The 19,776-nt window shown below is 39.6% G+C and overlaps 2 protein-coding genes across 5 annotated transcripts; both read left to right on the top strand.

Moving 5' to 3' along the window:
- The first annotated feature begins 1,832 nt into the window (after positions 1-1,832).
- Positions 1,833-18,553, top strand: LOC126910627 (calcium-binding protein P-like). Of its 4 annotated transcripts, XM_050703896.1 has the most exons (4): positions 16,572-16,723; positions 17,392-17,457; positions 18,123-18,152; positions 18,312-18,553. In XM_050703896.1, exons 1-4 carry the CDS (start codon positions 16,669-16,671, stop codon positions 18,497-18,499), a joined length of 339 nt encoding a protein of 112 aa, XP_050559853.1. In that variant the 5' UTR covers positions 16,572-16,668; the 3' UTR covers positions 18,500-18,553. The 4 variants fall into 4 exon arrangements, with proteins under 4 accessions (XP_050559852.1, XP_050559851.1, XP_050559853.1 ...); XM_050703895.1 differs by lacking the exons at positions 16,572-16,723; positions 17,392-17,457; positions 18,123-18,152; positions 18,312-18,553 and adding exons at positions 1,833-1,984; positions 2,668-2,733; positions 3,407-3,837; XM_050703894.1 differs by lacking the exon at positions 16,572-16,723 and adding an exon at positions 1,835-1,984 and having other exon boundaries at positions 18,123-18,553.
- On the top strand, positions 7,112-8,943 carry LOC126912303 (uncharacterized). The gene is made up of 3 exons (XM_050703892.1): positions 7,112-7,271; positions 7,783-7,848; positions 8,513-8,943. The coding sequence occupies exons 1-3, from the start codon at positions 7,217-7,219 to the stop codon at positions 8,887-8,889; spliced, it is 498 nt and encodes a 165-aa protein (XP_050559849.1). The 5' UTR covers positions 7,112-7,216; the 3' UTR covers positions 8,890-8,943.
- Positions 18,554-19,776: the final 1,223 nt, after the last annotated feature.

Raw genomic sequence — 19,776 nt, 5'->3', positions numbered from 1 at the left:
GCGGGGGGTGTTACTGGATCGATACCAAACCCAAATAATGTTTCAAATTAGACTGCACGGTTGGTGCGGTGGCTGGGCAACTGGCTGCCGCGCAACGGGTAGCGAAAATCCTAGTGTGGGGCAACGTTCAAAAAAAAAAATGTGATCAAAAATTTGTTTGTCTGTCTGTCAGTATGTTCAATTTCGGTGAAACTTGGTACAATTATACCTTATTATCTTGGGTATAAAATGGGATATATTTTATCCTGGAAAAATATTAAATTTTTCAGTTTTATACTATAGAACGCGAGCTCAACAGCAGTAGCTCAATAGAGGAATCTCCTTAATTATTATGGGCCTAGCCGTATTTGGGTCCAATAGATATTTATAAGATGTCATTGTCAGAGTTACTCAAAATGGAGAAATGAAACATCCACGCGAAGACCGACATACGCACGGACGGAGTCGCGGGCGGAAACTAGTGATAAATATAAACGTTTTTGAACTCACTAACTCTTACAACCAATAAGAACGTAAGTGTTTACTCCGATTTGGTTCCACAAAAAATTTGAGGATTATTTGAACAAATAAATAATTTTATAAGGAAATTTTCTATACAACGTGTAACAAAAAGGGGGTATACATATCAATTGCACGGCTTCTAGATAACATAACAAATGATACGGTAAGGGTTTTTTAAACTCATGTATCATGGTATCAGGTTATGAATTTTTCAAATCGCGCCGCCGCGTGATTCAAAATTAGGTAGACAGGTACTAGGCGATCAGATTGACAGAAGAAATGTTTCGTAATATTAGCGAGTGGCCCCTGTACTGTTGTGACATGTTTGTATGATTTAAAATCAAGTACCATGCGATATCAAGTATTTGGTACAATTTTTTTTTTAATCGTATTTTAAGCTGAAACTTCGTGTAGAGACTCTATTCAACCTGTATTCATCAGCCCTTCTTGGTGTATATGGGTATTTTGTTACACGTTGTATATAGGAGGTATGATAAAATTTGTTCTTTCAAAATACGTCTTTGAATATGTTTCCTTAATAAATATTTTTCCTGTCCATTAATCAAGTGAGACTCAAAACCTTTTTGTAAAAAAAGAACAAAATTTAACGGTTGTTTGGGAATCGAGGATTAGGAAGTTTGGGAAGAGAAGCATGGCCCTCCAACACAGTATCACGTGTGTTTATTTTTTTAAACGTTGCACAAGACATCTAGACCAGAGACAACAACTTTGGGATCACACAAAGAGTTGCTCCGTGCGGGAATCGAACCCCCTGCACATTGCACGGCAGCCAGTTGCCCAGCCCTCGCGTCGTTCCTACTCCTGCTTTTCGAGCCGGAGCCCCGGTAAGCCCGCTACGTAGTCCGCAGCTCCGGATCATCAGCCCTACTGGTCTGATGGTTCCTTGAGGCGTGAATATGGATGGCTGATGAATTAGTTTTAAGTATACGTTTTTAAACTGACATGGTCACTAACTTAAACAATATTTTAACAACAATATTTTACATTAGATACATTTTATCCGTGATCATGCGCTTGCAACAGTGCCGAAATATCGGAAACTCGTCAAAATAAATAAACATGGTAAATATCCCGTCATAAGTTCTAATAATAGTTTTAAGTAATAAAAATTATTGTTCTTTTTGTGTCAGATAGGTGTAAATATATGTGAAGTATTTTATATCACTATAATTGTATAAACTATTGGTTTAAGCTGTAAAATTTAGCATTTTTTTCTAATAACAAATAAACAAATAAGGTAACTTTAAAAGGTTGCAGTTTTCAATTTGCACGATGGAAATCCCGTCAAAGTCAAGCCCAATTAACTTGTTGTTTTTTTTCAAGTAGTAGGTACTTATGTCATCGGTCAATAAAAGCGGACTCGAAGCTCTTCAGAGCACAGTCGACTCCGAGATCTAGAGAGCCAACATGTTCCTGAGCAAAGCATCCGTTGTTCTCCTCGTCGCCTTCTTTGGGACCCCATGTAAGTACACATTTTTAACCGACTTCAAAGAACCGGGGTGTTCATAGTTGGACCTGTATGTATATATGTATGTTTGTATGTTTGTGCGGGATTATCTCACGTTTGGCTGAACCGATTTTGATTTGAAGTAGGAAAAGGATTTAGGAGGGATATTATATGACTTAAATAAATAGATAATTAAAATGTTCATACTTAGAAAGCAAGGATTGGAAGTCGCAGTATAAAAGGTTCAGGTTTATCAGAGAGCGCTGCTGCCCGGTCTCTGTCTAATGTGTAGTCCCTTAGTCGGGTACACCACACCTACGGGGAGAGTAGGGGTGATGTATTCTAGTCGACTGCTATTTTTTTTTTTTACATTTGATGGGTCGACGTTTGGCCGCTATCTCACCTGATGGTAAGTGATGATGCGACCTACGGTGGAGCACGTCTGCCCATAAGCAACCTATTCACTCGGGCCTTGAAGACACCCAGGTTATACACATCAGGAAACACAGACTCCGGCAAGGAACAATCCTACTCAATATGCTAAAAGCGAGAGTTTGTATGTTTGTTTCTTACTCTTTCACGTCAAAACGGCTGAAGGAATCGGGATGAAATTTTTATCCCACGGCAATGCGGGCGAAGCTGCTGGTAGGAGCTAGTTTTTTATATTTATGAAACTTAAATAGTTGTTTCATCTGCAGGGTTTACGGGAGATGGAGGTGTTTCTGCGAGTCCGTCGCCACAAGTACCAGCAGCGGCACCGCCAGGTCAGTACCTCAATCCGTGTGTATTCGAATGGTACCTAACTCCCTGTTCATCACACATCACATCAACAGCCTATAAGTCGCCACTGCTGACCAAAGACTCTTCTCGCACGGATAAGGTTTGAGCATTAATCACCACGCTTGCTCAATGCGGGTTGGTGATTTCAAACTTTTATTCAGAAATTATAAGCCCAGGTTTCCTCACGATGTTTTCCTTCACTGTTAGTCAGTGGTGTCTAAATAATCTTAGAAAGAAGCGGGCGTCTTGAACCTCCGGGCGATCACAAGATACTACCTATATCCTACTAATATTATAAATTCACAAATTTATATGTTTCTTATTAAGTTTTAATTATTAATTTATTTAAATAGTGATTAGACAGCGACAAATAAATATAAAAAGATCCCTTAATCAACAAGCATGCATGAAAAGACTGATAACTGTTGATGAAGCGAAAAATGTGTAAGAATCGTAGCAATTGGTTCCATTGTCTCTGCCTACCTCCATGGGACACAGGCGTGAGGTTATGTATGTATGTACATTTGTACATCGATCAATTATCCAGGATCATTTAATTTTACTGTATTTTTTTAAATCAATAACAAATTAGTATCTTTATGGAATTATCTAATTGCTTAGTAAAATGAATTAAATTTTAAACATCATTATTTTCAGCTGTGGCCGCTAGCAGCCCACCTCAACAACCACCCGTGGCTATCCCACCTCAACAACCACCCGTGGCTTACCCACAGCAACCCGTGGCTTACCCACAGCAACCAGTAGTTTACGCACAGCCACCACCAGTGGCTTACCCACAGCAACAACCCGTGGCTTACCCACAGCAACCAGCAGTTTACCCACAGCAACCAGTGGCTTACCCACAGCAACCACAAGTGGTATACCAACAGCCACCACAAGTGGTTTACGCCCAGCCACCCACCCCGCCTGCCGCGCCAGCTAAACCTGGTTTTCTACGTGTGTGGGATGACATCCACAGTTGGAAACAAGGTGCCGTCCAAGGCATTTTGGGGCTAAACCCTGTGACAGGTTGATATGTTTTTAAATGAAGAGTAAAAATATTACTCAATAAATATTTAATTTACAAACGGTTGTTTTAATTTTTGTCCTTGGTATAAGGTACCTAGTTTTCTAATTTCATTTTTATTATAGGTAGATTAATTTAAAACATTAGGGTGCTTTTGTACCAGAGAAGTTAGGTTAGGTTAGGCCCGATTCCCCTTCCCAAACCCCGATTCCCCAACAAACCTAAAATTACAAACTCCAAAAGGCGCCCACTGTAAGGCCACACCTTCTTTTTATAAAAGAATAATTTATGAATAATGTTTTAATTTTTAATTTGTTTTTTGGTGCATCGTGCCCGATGCAAAATAAATATTTTTTTCTTTCTTTTTCTTCTTTCTTTCTACCTGTAAGGCCACGGCTTCTGGTGTTTCGGGCATCAACAGGCGGTAGCGTTTCAAACTCAAACTCAAACTCAAATCATTTATTGCATTCATGTGTACATTTAGATGATACATAATAAGAAGCATTTGTCTCAACATGAAACCTAGTTACGGTACGGCAACATACATTTCGACACATTTAGTATCCAGTCACTTAGTACTTATTATATCTTAACAATAATGTGATACTATAACAAAAAACTAACAAATATTATTATTATTGTAATTAATATCTATCAATATGTTATCACCATTTTATATATTAACTAGCAAACCTGGCGAACTCCGTTTCGCCACCATGCCTTTTTTCCTAAATTTTTTTTCCATAAACCTCACGGAACCCGATACCTTTCCAACAAATGCAAAACCATGGAAATCGGTTCGTGCGTTCTGGAGTTATAGCGTCAGGAAGGAAAACACGACTTATTTTTATATAATAGACTAGCAAATCCGGCGAACTCCGTTTCGCCACAAATAATTTTCCGTTTTTTTTTTAATTTTCTTTGCTATAAACCTCACGGAGCCCGAGACCTTTCCAACGAATGCAAAACCGTGGAAATCGGTTCGTGCGTTCTGGAGTTATAGCGTCAGGAAGGATAACCCGACTTATTTTTATATAATAGATATCTTTTTTATTATTGTTATATCAGTATACATCAATTAATAATATTTTTTTTTCTTTAATTAATATCAATATATAGTTAGACTAATTATTTACTTCTATTAGTCCTTGCAATTTGCTTACCATCAGGTGATCTGTCTGCTCGTTTACCGGCTTATACCATAAAACAATACTAGAGGCCAAATCTTCAATAGCCTAATCCCAAATCCCTACTTATATGCAAAACCAAAATCCCATCCCAAACTCAAATCCTCAAAGGGTCGGCAATCTTCCACCAGCTTCCACTAGAGGATTTTACGCCAGACACACTTTTGATATATAGCCGACTTAAAAAAAAATGGGGTTCTCAGTTTGACCAGTATGTATGTATATTTTGCGTGCGAACTTCCTACGTGCGAAGCGCCTACACGACTACTACGCAACATTGGGTCAGTGTAACTTTAGTTTTTATGAATCATAATTTTAAGCATATAACGCCTTATTTATAGTTAACTCTTCACCTTTGTGATTTGCACGGAATACAAGCTCTGGTCGCAACTGGAAAAAAGAGATCCTTTCCCAAACTAAAGCAGTTGGTTCAGAATGTATCATTCCATGTTACTGAAGCACTATTCAGGATAACGTAAGCGAAAAAGCGAAAATACAGACTAAATAATTAAGATTTGTAGCAACAAGTTGCAGCGGTTTTTGTAAGTTGGGGCGGGCTTGTGCCATAAAAAAAAAATTCTCTCGCTCCGCTCCATGGCCGAATGCACCAAACGCGGATAAAAGCTAGTTTACAGTATGATTGAAGATTTTTAGCATTATTTTCCTCAAAATGTGCAATAAATTTGGCCAATAGGTATTTAACAAATAAACAAACTTTACATATAATAAATCTGTAGAAGGGTCAATTCTGTACATTGAAAATATTGAAAAAATAAATAGCGGGGGGTGTTACTGGATCGATACCAAACCCAAATAATGTGATCAAAAATTTGTTTGTCTGTCTGTCAGTATGTTCAGGCATCACGTGAAATCTAACGGTTCAATTTCGGTGAAACTTGGTACAATTATACCTTATTATCCTGGGCATAAAATGGGATACATTTTATCCTGGAAAAATATTTTAATTTTTCAGTGTTATACTACAGAACGCGAGCTCAACAGCAGTAGCTCAATAGTGGGATCTCCTTAATTATTATGGGCCGCGCCGTATTTGGGTCCAATAGATATTTATAAGATATCATTTTCAGAGTTACTCAAAATGGAGAAATAAGACATCCACGCGAAGACCGACATCCGCGCGGACGGAGTCGCGGGCGGAAGCTAGTGATTAACTATAAATGTTTTTGAACTCAGTTAAGTCTTACAAACAATTAGAACGTAAGTGTTTACTCCGATTTGGTTCCACAAAAAATTAGAGGATTATTTGAACAAATAATAAGAGATTTATAAGGAAATTTTCTATATATAGGAGGTATAATAAAATTTGTTCTTTCAAAATACGTTTTTGAATATGTTTCCTTAATAAATATTTTTCCTGTCCATTAATCAAGTGAGACTCAAAACCTTTTTGTAAAAAAACAAAATTTAACGGTTGTTTGGGAATCGAGGATTAGGAAGATTGGGAAGAGAAGCATGGCTCTCCAACACAGTATCACGTGTGTTTATTTTATTTTAAACGTTGCACAAGACACCCAGACCCAAAACAACAACTTGGGGATCACACAAAGAGTTGCTCCGTGCGGGAATCGAACCCCCTACACATTGCACGGCAGCCAGTTGCCCAGCCCTCGCGTCGTTCCTACTCCTGCTTTTCGAGCCGGAGCCCCGGTAAGCCCGCTACGTAGTCCGCAGCTCCGGATCATCAGCCCTACTGGTCTGATGGCTCCTTGAGGCGTTTGTGAAAAAGATGGAAGGCTGATGAATTAGTTTTAAGTATAAGTTTTTAAACTGACATGAAGTGACCATTATTAGAACTTATGACATATTTTACATTAGATACATTTTATCCGTGATCATGGCGCTTGCAACAGTGCCGAAATATCGGAAACTCACCAAAGTGAATAAACATGGTAAATATCCCGTCATAAGTTCTAATAATAGTTTTAAGTAATAAAAATTATTGTTCTTTTTGTGTCAGATAGGTGTAAATATATGTGAAGTATTTTATATCACTATAATTGTATAAACTATTGGTTTAAGCTGTAAAATTAAGCATTTTTTCTAATAACAAATAAACAAATAAGGTAACTTTAAAAGGTTGCAGTTTTCAATTTGCACGATGGAAATCCCGTCAAAGTCAAGCCCAATTAACTTGTTGTTTTTTTCAAGTAGTAGGTACTTATGTCATCAGTCAATAAAAGCGGACTCGAAGCTCTTCAGAGCACAGTCGACTCCGAGATCTAGAGAGCCAACATGTTCCTGAGCAAAGCATCCGTTGTTCTCCTCGTCGCCTTCTTTGGGACCCCATGTAAGTACACATTTTTAACCGACTTCAAAGAACCGGGGTGTTCATAGTTGGACCTGTATGTATGTATGTTTGTGCGGGATTATCTCACGTTTGGCTGAACCGATTTTGATTTGAAGTAGGAAAAGGATTTAGGAGGGATATTATATTACTTAAATAAATAGATAATTAAAATGTTCATACTTAGAAAGCAAGGATTGGAGACCGCAGTATAAAAGGTTCAGGTTTATCAGAGAGCGCTGCTGCCCGGTCTCTGTCTAATGTGTAGTCCCTTAGTCGGGTATACCACACCCACGGGGAGAGTAGGGGTGATGTATTCTAGTCGACTGGTAATCCTACTAATCCTACTCAATGTTATAAAAGCGAGAGTTTTTATGTTTGTTTCTTACTCTTTCACGTCAAAACGGCTGAAGGAATCGGGATGAAATTTTTATCCCACGGCAATGCGGGCGAAGCTGCTGGTAGGAGCAAGTTTTTTATATTTATGAAACTAAAATAGTTGTTTCTTCTGCAGGGTTTACGGGAGATGGAGGTGTTTCTGCGAGTCCGTCGCCACAAGTACCAGCAGCGGCACCGCCAGGTCAGTACCTCAATCCGTGTGTATTCGAATGGTACCTAACTCCCTGTTCATCACACATCACATCTACAGCCTATAAGTCGCCACTGCTGACCAAAGACTCTTCTCGCAAGGATAAAGTTTGAGCATTAATCACCACGCTTGCTCAATGCGGGTTGGTGATTTCAAACTTTTATTCAGAAATTATAAGCCCAGGTTTCCTCACGATGTTTTCCTTCACTGTTAGTCAGTGGTGTCTAAATAATCTTAGAAAGAAGCGGGCGTCTTGAACCTCCGGGCGATCACAAGATAGTACCTATATCCTACTAATATTATAAATTCACAAATTTATATGTTTCTTATTAAGTTTTAATTATTAATTTATTTAAATAATGATTAGACAGCGACAAATAAATATAAAAAGTTCCCTTAATCAACAAGCATGCATGAAAAGACTGATAACTGTTGATGAAGCGAAAGATGTGTAAGAATCGTAGCAATTGGTTCCATTGTCTCTGCCTACCTCCATGGGAGACAGGCGTGAGGTTATGTATGTATGTACATCGATCAATTATCCAGGATCATTTAATTTTACTGTATTTTTTTAAATCAATAACAAATTAGTATCTTTATGGAATTATGTAATTGCTTAGTAAAATAATTAAATTTTAAACATCATTATTTTCAGCTGCGGCCGCTATCAACCCACCTCAACAACCACCCGTGGCTAACCCACAGCAACAACCCGTGGCTAACCCACAGCAACAACCCGTGGCTTACCCACAGCAACCAGTAGTTTACGCACAGCCACCACCAGTGGCTTACCCACAGCAACAACCCGTGGCTTACCCACAGCAACCAGCAGTTTACCCACAGCAACCAGTGGCTTACCCACAGCAACCACAAGTGGTTTACCAACAGCCACCACAAGTGGTTTACGCCCAGCCACCCGCCCCGCCTGCCGCGCCAGCTAAACCTGCTTTTCTAAGTGTGTGGGATGGCATCCACAATTGGAAACAAGGTGCCGTCCAAGGCATTTTGGGGCTAAACCCTGTGACAGGTTGACATGTTTTTAAATGAAGAGTAAAAATATTACTCAATAAATATTTAATTTACAAACGGTTGTTTTAATTTTTGTCCTTAGTATAAGGTACCTAATTTTCTAATTTCAGTTTTATTATAGGTAGATTAATTTAAAACATTAGGGTGCTTTTCCACCAGAAAAGTTAGGTTAGGTTAGGCCCGATTCCCCTTCCCTAACCCCGATTCCCCAACAACCCTAAAATTACAAACCCCAAAAGGCGCCCACTGTAAGGCCACACCTTTTTTTTATAAAAGAATAATTTATGAATAATGTTTTAATTTTTAATTTGTTTTTTGGTGCATCGTGCCCGATGCAAAATTCTTCTTTCTTCTTTCTTTCTACCCGTAAGGCCACGCCTGTAAGGCTTCTGGTGTTTCGGGCATCAACAGGCGGTAGCGAATGCTTACCATCAGGTGATCCGTCTGCTCGTTTACCGGCTTATACCATAAAACAATACTAGAGGCCAAATCTTCAATAGCCTAATCCCAAATCCCTACTTATAGGCAAAACCAAAATCCCATCCCAAACTCAAATCCTCAAAAGGTCGGCAATCTTCCACCAGCTTCCACTAGAGGATTTTACCCCTCCTTGACTTATAGCCGACTTAAAAAAAAGGGTGTTCTTAGTTTGACTAGTATGTATGTATATTTTGCGTGCGAACTTCCTTGTGCGAACTGCTAGGGAGTGGAACTCCTTGCCGGAGTCTGTGTTTCCTGATGGGTATAACCTGGGTGTCTTCAAAGCCCGAGTGAATAGGTTGCTTATGGGCAGACGTGCTCCATCGTAGGCCGCATCATCACTTACCATTAGGTGAGATAGCGGCCAAACGTCGACCCATTAAATGTAAAAAAAAAATGTTGTTTGTTTGTGTGCGATTATCTCGTGTTTGGCTGAATTGATTTTGATGCGGTTTCTAGCATAGTATATTTCAGACTTTTTGAGTACTTTCGGTAGTTTAAATTGGCAATAAATCCAACGTATTTTAAAATCTGTTATGATTTTTTTTTTATTGTGGGAGTGCTATGGTTTATCACGAATGGGCTGGCTCGACCGGAGTGAGACCACGTCCTCACCGAAAACCGACGTGAAACAACGCTTTCGTTGTGTGAGTGAGTTTATCGGAAGCTTAATTACCCCCCTTCCCAATCCCTGATTCCCCAGCAAGTCTTATATTTCCAACCCCCAAAAGGCCGGCAACGCACTTGTAACGCCTCTGGCGTTTCAAGTGTCCATGGGCAGTGACAAATGCTTACCATCAGCTGATCCATACGCTCGTTTACCGGCTTATACCATAAAAAAATCTAGAGACCCAATCCTCCTCCGATTCTTCAAGGATCAATATTAGTTATTAACTGACTTCAAAAAAGGACTCTCAGTTAGACCTGTATGTGTACATGGATGTATGTTTGTGTGCAACTATCTTTTTACTTACTAACGAGTAATAACGTCACGCCTTTTATCCCCGAAGGTAGGCAAAGGTGCTCATTACGACACGTAATGTCGCTACACAATGTACACCCACTTTTTACCATTTGTGTTATAAGTCCCATGTAATAGGGGGTGAGCTTATTGCCATATACTGGGCACAATGGCCAGAGTCCGTGCTACTACTGAGAAATTATCTAAAAACCGAAAATACCCCAGTAATACTTTGCCCGACCCGGGAATCGAACCCGAGACCCCTTGCTCGGCAGTCGCACTTTCGACCACTCGATGTTTGAGGCAGTCACTAACGAGTAATCTATTCCTTAATAACGAGTTTGTTTGTAAAACAATTGCTAAGGACTGGGTTAAGTAACCATTAAATGACTCTGAGTACGGCGGTTATACTTTTGAAGTTGAATATAAACCATATTTACAATGCAACGTGCAACATCACAATTTTCACCCCCAAAGAGGTAGACAGAGATACACATTACGGTACGTAATGCCACTGTCCAATGCACACTCATTTTTCACCATTTGTGTCGAAAGTCCTATTTGAATGAGTGAGTCCTAAATGCCATAATATACTGGGCACAATTCACAATACTGAGAAATTTTCAAAAACTAAAGCAAATCTGGAGAGACTCATCATAGTCGGCAATACAGAGGGCAAACGATCACGAACACGATGGACAGACCAGATCAAGGAATCGTCTACCACCGGATTCCACCAACTCATTCACGATGCGATGGACAGAAACCGATGGAGACAAATAATTCGCTCCAAATGCGAATCCAATGATGACCACGATCCTCAGTCATGAGGGGCCGACTACAGAGAGAGAGGAAAGCAAATCACGGACGTATTGGTGCTCAGGCGCTACTCGAAGTCGTTGACGCCCTCTCCGCCGAAGTCTCGGACTTACACAAATCAGGTCAAACTTCTTCATTACCGACTTCACAAAAAGGAGGAGGTACTATGTTGCTGTTTGTATGTTTTTACATGTTGTTTGTTATGTTTTTGTATGTTTGTTCATAGATTACTCCGTCAATTGTCGACGGATTTTCAAAATTCTTTTTTTGTTCGAAAGTAGACAGTTCTGAGGTGGTCCCATTGTCACCAAGTTAGGATCTGATGATGGGATCTTAGAGAAATCGAGGGAACTCCTCAAATATTATAGGAAACTATATAGTGATTTTGGTATATTCATCTAGAATTGAAGCATTTACAGTAAAAAAGTAACCTTTGAATAGGTGGAACTGATGAAGAAGACCAGAAATGGCCAATGGAACTTCATACTCACACAGAAATCACAATAAAGTTAATTAAGTGACTGTGACAATACAAATAAATAAAGTAGTTATTGAGATAGAGAATTTTAACCGACGTTTTTAATAAATCGACTTAAAATTATTTTTAACTTTTTTAGTGAAGTCGATTTATTTTTTTGTAAAAAGTATTTTATTTTGTTTCAATGTTTCCAATCAACTAAAGCAATCAACTGAAAGAGGGTAGTACACAGGATAAGTGAAACGGAGTCCAGTTTAGGAGCTATGTCATAAAACGTTTCGACGGTTAAAAGGAAATAGGGTATAAGCGACATTTTGGTCAAAAATGAGTTTATTGTGCTATCCTACGTGAAATTTTCGAATGCGTATACTCTCATGCCTCTACGATGACATTTTTGGCGTTTATACCTTATTCTTTCGACAACGGACGAGATTAAACGGCTCTCCTGAACATTTAATTTTTTGTCGCTTATACCCTATTTCCTTTTAACCGTCGGTTTATAAAATGTAGTATATCGTGACGTCACACGATATTTGAAATCAATACCTATATCGTCGAAAGTATGTAATTTTGTTAGAAAAGAAAAAATACGTGTCTAAGAGTGCTTTGCTACCAGAGATGTGCTATGAACATGTAATAGCTAAGCTGTGAAACTACGTGACCGTTTCCACTGATATTAAGCTATGTAGCTGTCCTCAGGGATGTAGTCGGCGACGGCGACCTCTCGCGTCCGGCATTGGTACAAGCCATGGTGCGGAGCGAGGGGGACTGGGATACCGTCTCCTCCTTCTACGAAGCAGTCATGCTAGCTAAGGAGGAGGCGGGGCGCGTGAGAGAACGAACCTCCTCACGCCCCAGCCGTCGCGAGAGACACTCCGGGCGTCGGGGATCGCGCGACGGTCTCCGGCCACCGTAAGTGCGGGCCTGCGGACGGCGAGCAAGGGTAGCTCGCCGCCCGACCAGAACCAGACCCGTGCGCGCGGCGCGTCGCGTTCCGCGCGCGCCTCAAAGAGCCATCAGACCACCACAGATGGGGCCCAGTAGGGCTGATGCCTAATCCGGAGCTGCGGACAACCTAGCGGGTTTACCGGGGCTCCGGCTCGAAAGGCAGGAGAAGGAACGGGGTGGTTTTTAGTCAGAAAGAGTCTGACACTCCCTCTCAAAAAAAAGGGTGCTTTTCCACCAGAAAAGGTTAGGTTAGGTTATGGGCTTACATTCAAAACCTACATGGAAAAATTTGGAAAATTACAAATTAGGTTCTTTAAACTACTAGTAGACAAAAAAACTAAAAATAAATATAAAAAGGACTATAAATATAGAAAGGCAATCTTGAGTAGACAGACGATGTTGTTTAACAAGAGATCCTCACTGATTTTCAACATGATGATGACAAGTCGCGTGCAAAGTGTTGTCTAGTAGATATAAGGTTGTAAGGTATGCTTTGAGTATACATTGATACCCTGGACTTACGCGATAGGTAGGTCCGATCGGTTGCTGCGTAAGTCGAATTCGCGTAAGTCGGGGTTCTAGGTTGCATATAAAATGTTCGGCTCAAATGACTCATTTTACGTTCTTTTAGATGACATAAATAGATAATATATCGCTCACCTAGTAATATATTGGCACATTTGCAAAAAATGCGAAATTGACTTTATATGGTTTACGTGTTTAAAAGTGCATATTAATCTATTTATTTCCATATTCATCGAGACAGGTCGTAAGTGTCATTATACCATTATTGTAGTTTCCCCCTCTCTCGCACGTAAAACAACGGTTCATTGGTCAGTAAACTAAAAACTAAACAAGTCAGATATACTATGAAAACCGTAAATGTGCCAATATATTACTAGGTGTGCGATAAGTAAAACGCACTGCGTGCGTTTTGTGCAGTTAAATGCATCAACTTGAGAGAAGTCATTGTTGTAAGTTCGTGCAATTCGAGTAAGTACACAATTACTAGCACTAGTTAGTCGCATGCCTGGGTACATGCAACAAGTGCGGGTCTGCGGACGGCGCAAGGGTGGCTCGCCGCCCGAACAGAACCAGACCCGTGCGTACGGCGCGTCGCGTTCAGCGCGCGCCTCAAAGAGCCATCAAACCACCACAGATGGGCGCAGTCGGGCTGATGCCCCATCCGGAGCTGCGGACAACGTAAAAGGACTGTCTCCGGCTCAAAGCAGGAGAAGGAACGGGGTGGTTTTTAGTCAGTAAGAGTCTGCCACTCCCTCCAGCCTCACCCAAGGCGGGAGAAGTCATTGGATAATTTTCCCCTCTCAAAAAAAAAAGGTACATGCAACATTGGCGTATGGCGAGTGCGTCGCAGGGGAGCGTTAAATTTTTAAATATAGCTTCTATTTTTATATTATTTACAGCAGTTTTTCTAAATAAAACAGCATTTTATTAGTCACAGTCGTCTTATTATTTATTTATTATCACATAATGAGATCAGCAAAAAAAATATAAAATTTGTATTATTACTTATCACGCAAAAATATATTTATTTTCAATGTTATATTGATGTTTTAAATTTTTATAAACAGACGAGTTGTTACTCAAATAGTCGTTAATGAGGTAATGCATTAGCTATTTGGAGGGGCATGAGGTTAGTTGGGTTAGGTGGGGGGACCTACTAAGGACCCCCCATTAAAAGGAAAAAGCGAGGAAAATTCCTGTTTTTTGAGGTTTTTTTTTGAGATTAAGTTCTATAAAACTGCTTATTTTATAGCAAAAAGATATGAAGTGGCGTTGAGGGTCACAGTTCTAACATAACCTAACCTATCCAAGTCAGAGTTGTTCAAGTCCCTCTAGTAAGGGTAACTAGTAGCAATAGGGTATAACTATAAACCATAGATAACATAGATACCGAATGAACCAGAGACTAAATTCATTATTTTATTTGACATTTGACCAATGAAGACGATGTCGATAATTTTTCTGTACTTAACCGCAAAATTTTAAATTATATTTTTTCAAAAACTGCAAATTTCCTAGTTAACTGCCAATAAGTTAGTGTTTCAGCGAATTATTTCCTATTTCTTAATACTAAAAATACAGAAAAAATAATACCGCAAATAACTGAAAAAGGATTTTTTTGTTACAATAATCATTTAATTTGCTGAGCATGACTTCTTGAAAATTAGGACAAATTTGATGAACAGGTTTTGTTGTACTTACTGGTTAATATGCGACTGAGATAGTTATTTTGCTACGAAATATGAAAAAATTGCTGCGCAGTTAGTTTCATTTATGCTATGTATAAAGTATTTTTGTACAAAAATAAATTTAACTGTATTACATTATGAGGAAAAAAGTAATGTCATATTGATGTATAATTTCGAATTATCTGCAGTTTGAGTTTTGCTAAACATTTAGTTTATTTGTAGTGAAGTAAGTTATTTGATGTAAAAAACAATAAAAATGATAAGTATGTATTGATAGACGATTGTTTTATTTGATATGCAATTTATAATATCCCAAAGATTTTTAGCAATATTTTCCTCAAAATCTATACATATAATAAATCTGTAGAAGGGTCAATTCTGTACATTGAAAATATTGAAAAAATAAATAGTTACTGGATCGATACCAAACCCAAATATTTGATTAAAAATGTTTTTCTTAGTCTGTCTGTATGCCCAGGCATCACGTGAAAACTAACGATTCGATTTCGGTGAAACTTGGTATAATTATACTTTATTATCCTGGTAAAATAACGTAGAAAATAAAATCTTAATTTTTCAGTTTTATACTACAGAACGCGAGCTCAACAGCAGTAGCTCAATAGAGGAATCTCCTTAATTATTATGGGCCTCGCCGTATTTGGGTCCATTAGATATTAATTATATGATGTCATTGTCAGACTTACTCAAAATGGAGAAATAAAACATCCACGCGAAGACCGACATCCGCGCGGACGGAGTCGCGGGCGGAAGCTAGTGATTAACTATAAATGTTTTTGAACTCAGTTAAGTCTTACAAACAATTAGAACGTAAGTGTTTACTCCGATTTGGTTCCACAAAAAATGAGAGGATTATTTGAACAAATAATAAGAGATTTATAAGGATTTTTTCTATATATAGGAGGTATAACAAAATTTGTTCTTTCAAAATACGTTTTTGAATATGTTTCCTTAATAAATATTTTTCCTGTCCATTAATCAAGTGAGACTCAAAAGCTTTTTGTAAAAAAAGAGCAAAATTTAACGGTTGTTTGGGAATCGAGGATTAGGAAGATTGGGAAGAGAAGCATGGCTCTCCAACACAGTATCACGTGTGTTAATTTTATTTTAAACGTTGCACAAGACACCTAGACCAGAAACAACAACTTGGGGATCACACAAAGAGTTGCTCCGTGCGGGAATCGAACCCCCTGCACATTGCACGGCAGCCAGTTGCCCAGCCCTCGCGTCGTTCCTACTCCTGCTTTTCGAGCCGGAGCCCCGGTAAGCCCGCTACGTAGTCCGCAGCTCCGGATCATCAGCCCTACTGGTCTGATGGCTCTTTGAGGCGTTTGTGAAAAAGATGGAAGGCTGATGAATTAGTTTTAAGTATAAGTTTTTAAACTGACATGGTCACTAACACTATTATTAGAACTTATGACGGGATATTTACCATGTTTATTCATTTTGACGAGTTTCCGATACATTTTACGTTATATCCGTGATCATGGCGCTTGCAACAGTGCCGAAATATAAACATGGTAAATATCCCGTCATAAGTTCTAATAATAGTTTTAAGTAATAAAAATTATTGTTCTTTTTGTGTCAGATAGGTGTAAATATATGTGAAGTATTTTATATCACTATAATTGTATAAACTATTGGTTTAAGCTGTAAAATTTAGCATTTTTTTCTAATAACAAATAAACAAATAAGGTAACTTTAAAAGGTTGCAGTTTTCAATTTGCACGATGGAAATCCCGTCAAAGTCAAGCCCAATTAACTTGTTGTTTTTTTTCAAGTAGTAGGTACTTATGTCATCGGTCAATAAAAGCGGACTCGAAGCTCTTCAGAGCACAGTCGACTCCGAGATCTAGAGAGCCAACATGTTCCTGAGCAAAGCATCCGTTGTTCTCCTCGTCGCCTTCTTTGGGACCCCATGTAAGTACACATTTTTAACCGACTTCAAAGAACCGGGGTGTTCATAGTTGGACCTGTATGTATGTATGTTTGTGCGGGATTATCTCACGTTTGGCTGAACCGATTTTGATTTGAAGTAGGAAAAGGATTTAGGGATATTATATTACTTAAATAAATAGATAATTAAAATGTTCATACTTAGAAAGCAAGGATTGGAAACCGCAGTATAAAAGGTTCAGGTTTATCAGAGAGCGCTGCTGCCCGGTCTCTGTCTAATGTGTAGTCCCTTAGTCGGGTATACCACACCCACGGGGAGAGTAGGGGTGATGTATTCTAGTCGACTGGTATTTTTTTTTTTTACTTTTGATGGGTCGACCTTTGGCCGCTATCTCACCTGATGGTAAGTGATGATGCGGCCTACGGTGGAGCACGTCTGCCCATAAGCAACCTATTCACTCGGGCCTTGAAGACACCCAGGTTATACACATCAGGAAACACAGACTCCGGCAAGGAACAATCCTACTCAATATGCTAAAAGCGAGAGTTTGTATGTTTGTTTCTTACTCTTTCACGTCAAAACGGCTGAAGGAATCGGGATGAAATTTTTATCCCACGGCAATGCGGGCGAAGCTGCTGGTAGGAGCTAGTTTTTTATATTTATGAAACTAAAATAGTTGTTTCTTCTGCAGGGTTTACGGGAGATGGAGGTGTTTCTGCGAGTCCGTCGCCACAAGTACCAGCAGCGGCACCGCCAGGTCAGTACCTCAATCCGTGTGTATTCGAATGGTACCTAACTCCCTGTTCATCACACATCACATCTACAGCCTATAAGTCGCCACTGCTGACCAAAGACTCTTCTCGCACGGATAAGGTTTGAGCATTAATCACCACGCTTGCTCAATGCTGGTTGGTGATTTCAAACTTTTATTCAGAAATTATAAGGCCAGGTTTCCTCACGATGTTTTCCTTCACTGTTAGTCAGTGGTGTCTAAATAATCTTAGAAAGAAGCGGGCGTCTTGAACCTCCGGGCGATCACAAGATACTACCTATATCCTACTAATATTATAAATTCACAAATTTATATGTTTCTTATTAAGTTTTAATTATTAATTTATTTAAATAATGATTAGACAGCGACAAATAAATATAAAAAGTTCCCTTAATCAACAAGCATGCATGAAAAGACTGATAACTGTTGATGAAGCGAAAGATGTGTAAGAATCGTAGCAATTGGTTCCATTGTCTCTGCCTACCTCCATGGGAGACAGGCGTGAGGTTATGTATGTATGTACATCGATCAATTATCCAGGATCATTTAATTTTACTGTATTTTTTTAAATCAATAACAAATTAGTATCTTTATGGAATTATGTAATTGCTTAGTAAAATGAATTAAATTTTAAACATCATTATTTTCAGCTGTGGCCGCTAGCAACCCACCTCAACAACCACCCGTGGCTAACCCACAGCAACAACCCGTGGCTAACCCACAGCAACAACCCGTGGCTTACCCACAGCAACCAGTAGTTTACGCACAGCCACCACCAGTGGCTTACCCACAGCAACAACCCGTGGCTTACCCACAGCAACCAGCAGTTTACCCACAGCAACCAGTGGCTTACCCACAGCAACCACAAGTGGTTTACCAACAGCCACCACAAGTGGTTTACGCCCAGCCACCCCCCGCGACTGCCGCGCCAGCTAAACCTGCTTTTCTAAGTGTGTGGGATGGCATCCACAATTGGAAACAAGGTGCCGTCCAAGGCATTTTGGGGCTAAACCCTGTGACAGGTTGACATGTTTTTAAATGAAGAGTAAAAATATTACTCAATAAATATTTAATTTACAAACGGTTGTTTTAATTTTTGTCCTTAGTATAAGGTACCTAGTTTTCTAATTTCAGTTTTATTATAGGTAGATTAATTTAAAACATTAGGGTGGTTTTCCACCAGAAAAGTTAGGTTAGGTTAGGCCCGATTCCCCTTCCCAAGCCCCGATTCCCCAACAACCCTAAAATTACAAACCCCAAAAGGCGCCCACTGTAAGGCCACACCTTCTTTTTATAAAAGAATAATTTATGAATAATGTTTTAATTTTTAATTTGTTTTTGGTGCATCGTGCCCGATGCAAAATTCTTCTTTCTTCTTTCTTTCTACTTGTAAGGCCACGCCTGTAAGGCTTCTGGTGTTTCGGGCATCAACAGGCGGTAGCGTTTGCTTACCATCAGGTGATCCGTCTGCTCGTTTACCGGCTTATACCATAGAAAAAAATACTGGAGGCCCAATCGTCAATAGCCTAATCCCAAATTCCCTACTTATATCCCTTCCCAAACTCAAATCCTCAAAAGGTCGGCAATCTTCCACCAGCTTCCACTAGAGGATTTTACGCCAGACCCACTTTTGACTTATAGCCGACTTCAAAAAAACGGTGTTAAGTTTGACAGTATGTATGTATATTTTGCGTGCGAACTTCCTTGTGCGAACTGCTATGGGAGTGGAACTCCTTGCCGGAGTTACAAGTGTTTCCTGATGGGTATAACCTGGGTGTCTTCAAAGCCCGAGTGAATAGGTTGCTTATGGGCAGACGTGGGCCTCCATCGTAGGCCTCATCATCACTTACGCAAAAAAACGGCCAAAAAGTCGACCTCATTTGAAATGTATGTATGTATATTTTTATTTGTTTGTGCACGATTATCTCGCGTTTTGTTGAATTGATTTTGATGCGGTTTCTAGCATAGTATATTTCAGACTTTTTGAGGGGTTACACATAGAACCAGGCTTGATTGTACTGTTAGAGGTAAGCCTTGTGACAGTATGGCTACGTCACGTCACCCCTCTATTGGAATTGGGTGCAGTGTCCAAATTGTACACGTAGACATCGGGGATCACGTGACGATCTCCGGCCACCATAAGTGCGCGATCTGCGGACGGTAAGCAAGAGGAGCTCGCCGCCCGACCAGAATCAGACCCGTGCGTGCGGCGTGTCGCGTTCCGTGCGCGCCTCAAACAGCCATCAGACCACCACAGATTGGTAGCCCAGTAGGGCTGATGCCTGATCCGGAGCTGTGGACTAC

Source organism: Spodoptera frugiperda, chromosome 24, assembly GCF_023101765.2.
Source record: "Spodoptera frugiperda isolate SF20-4 chromosome 24, AGI-APGP_CSIRO_Sfru_2.0, whole genome shotgun sequence".
Lineage (NCBI taxonomy): Eukaryota > Metazoa > Arthropoda > Insecta > Lepidoptera > Noctuidae > Spodoptera > Spodoptera frugiperda.
This window is presented reverse-complemented; position numbering and strand designations above follow the sequence as displayed.

What these genes read in the sequence shown, in the direction of transcription:
- LOC126910627 (XM_050703894.1), top strand. Translation starts at nt 1,930, where the DNA reads ATGTTCCTGAGCAAAGCATCCGTTGTTCTCCTCGTCGCCTTCTTTGGG. An exon ending in CGCCTTCTTTGGGACCCCAT is followed by an intron (nt 1,985 to 17,391) that starts GTAAGTACACAT and finishes TTTCTTCTGCAG; the next exon opens with GGTTTACGGGAGATGGAGGT. An exon ending in ACCAGCAGCGGCACCGCCAG is followed by an intron (nt 17,458 to 18,122) that starts GTCAGTACCTCA and finishes CATTATTTTCAG; the next exon opens with CTGTGGCCGCTAGCAACCCA.
- LOC126912303 (XM_050703892.1), top strand. Translation starts at nt 7,217, where the DNA reads ATGTTCCTGAGCAAAGCATCCGTTGTTCTCCTCGTCGCCTTCTTTGGG. An exon ending in CGCCTTCTTTGGGACCCCAT is followed by an intron (nt 7,272 to 7,782) that starts GTAAGTACACAT and finishes TTTCTTCTGCAG; the next exon opens with GGTTTACGGGAGATGGAGGT. An exon ending in ACCAGCAGCGGCACCGCCAG is followed by an intron (nt 7,849 to 8,512) that starts GTCAGTACCTCA and finishes CATTATTTTCAG; the next exon opens with CTGCGGCCGCTATCAACCCA.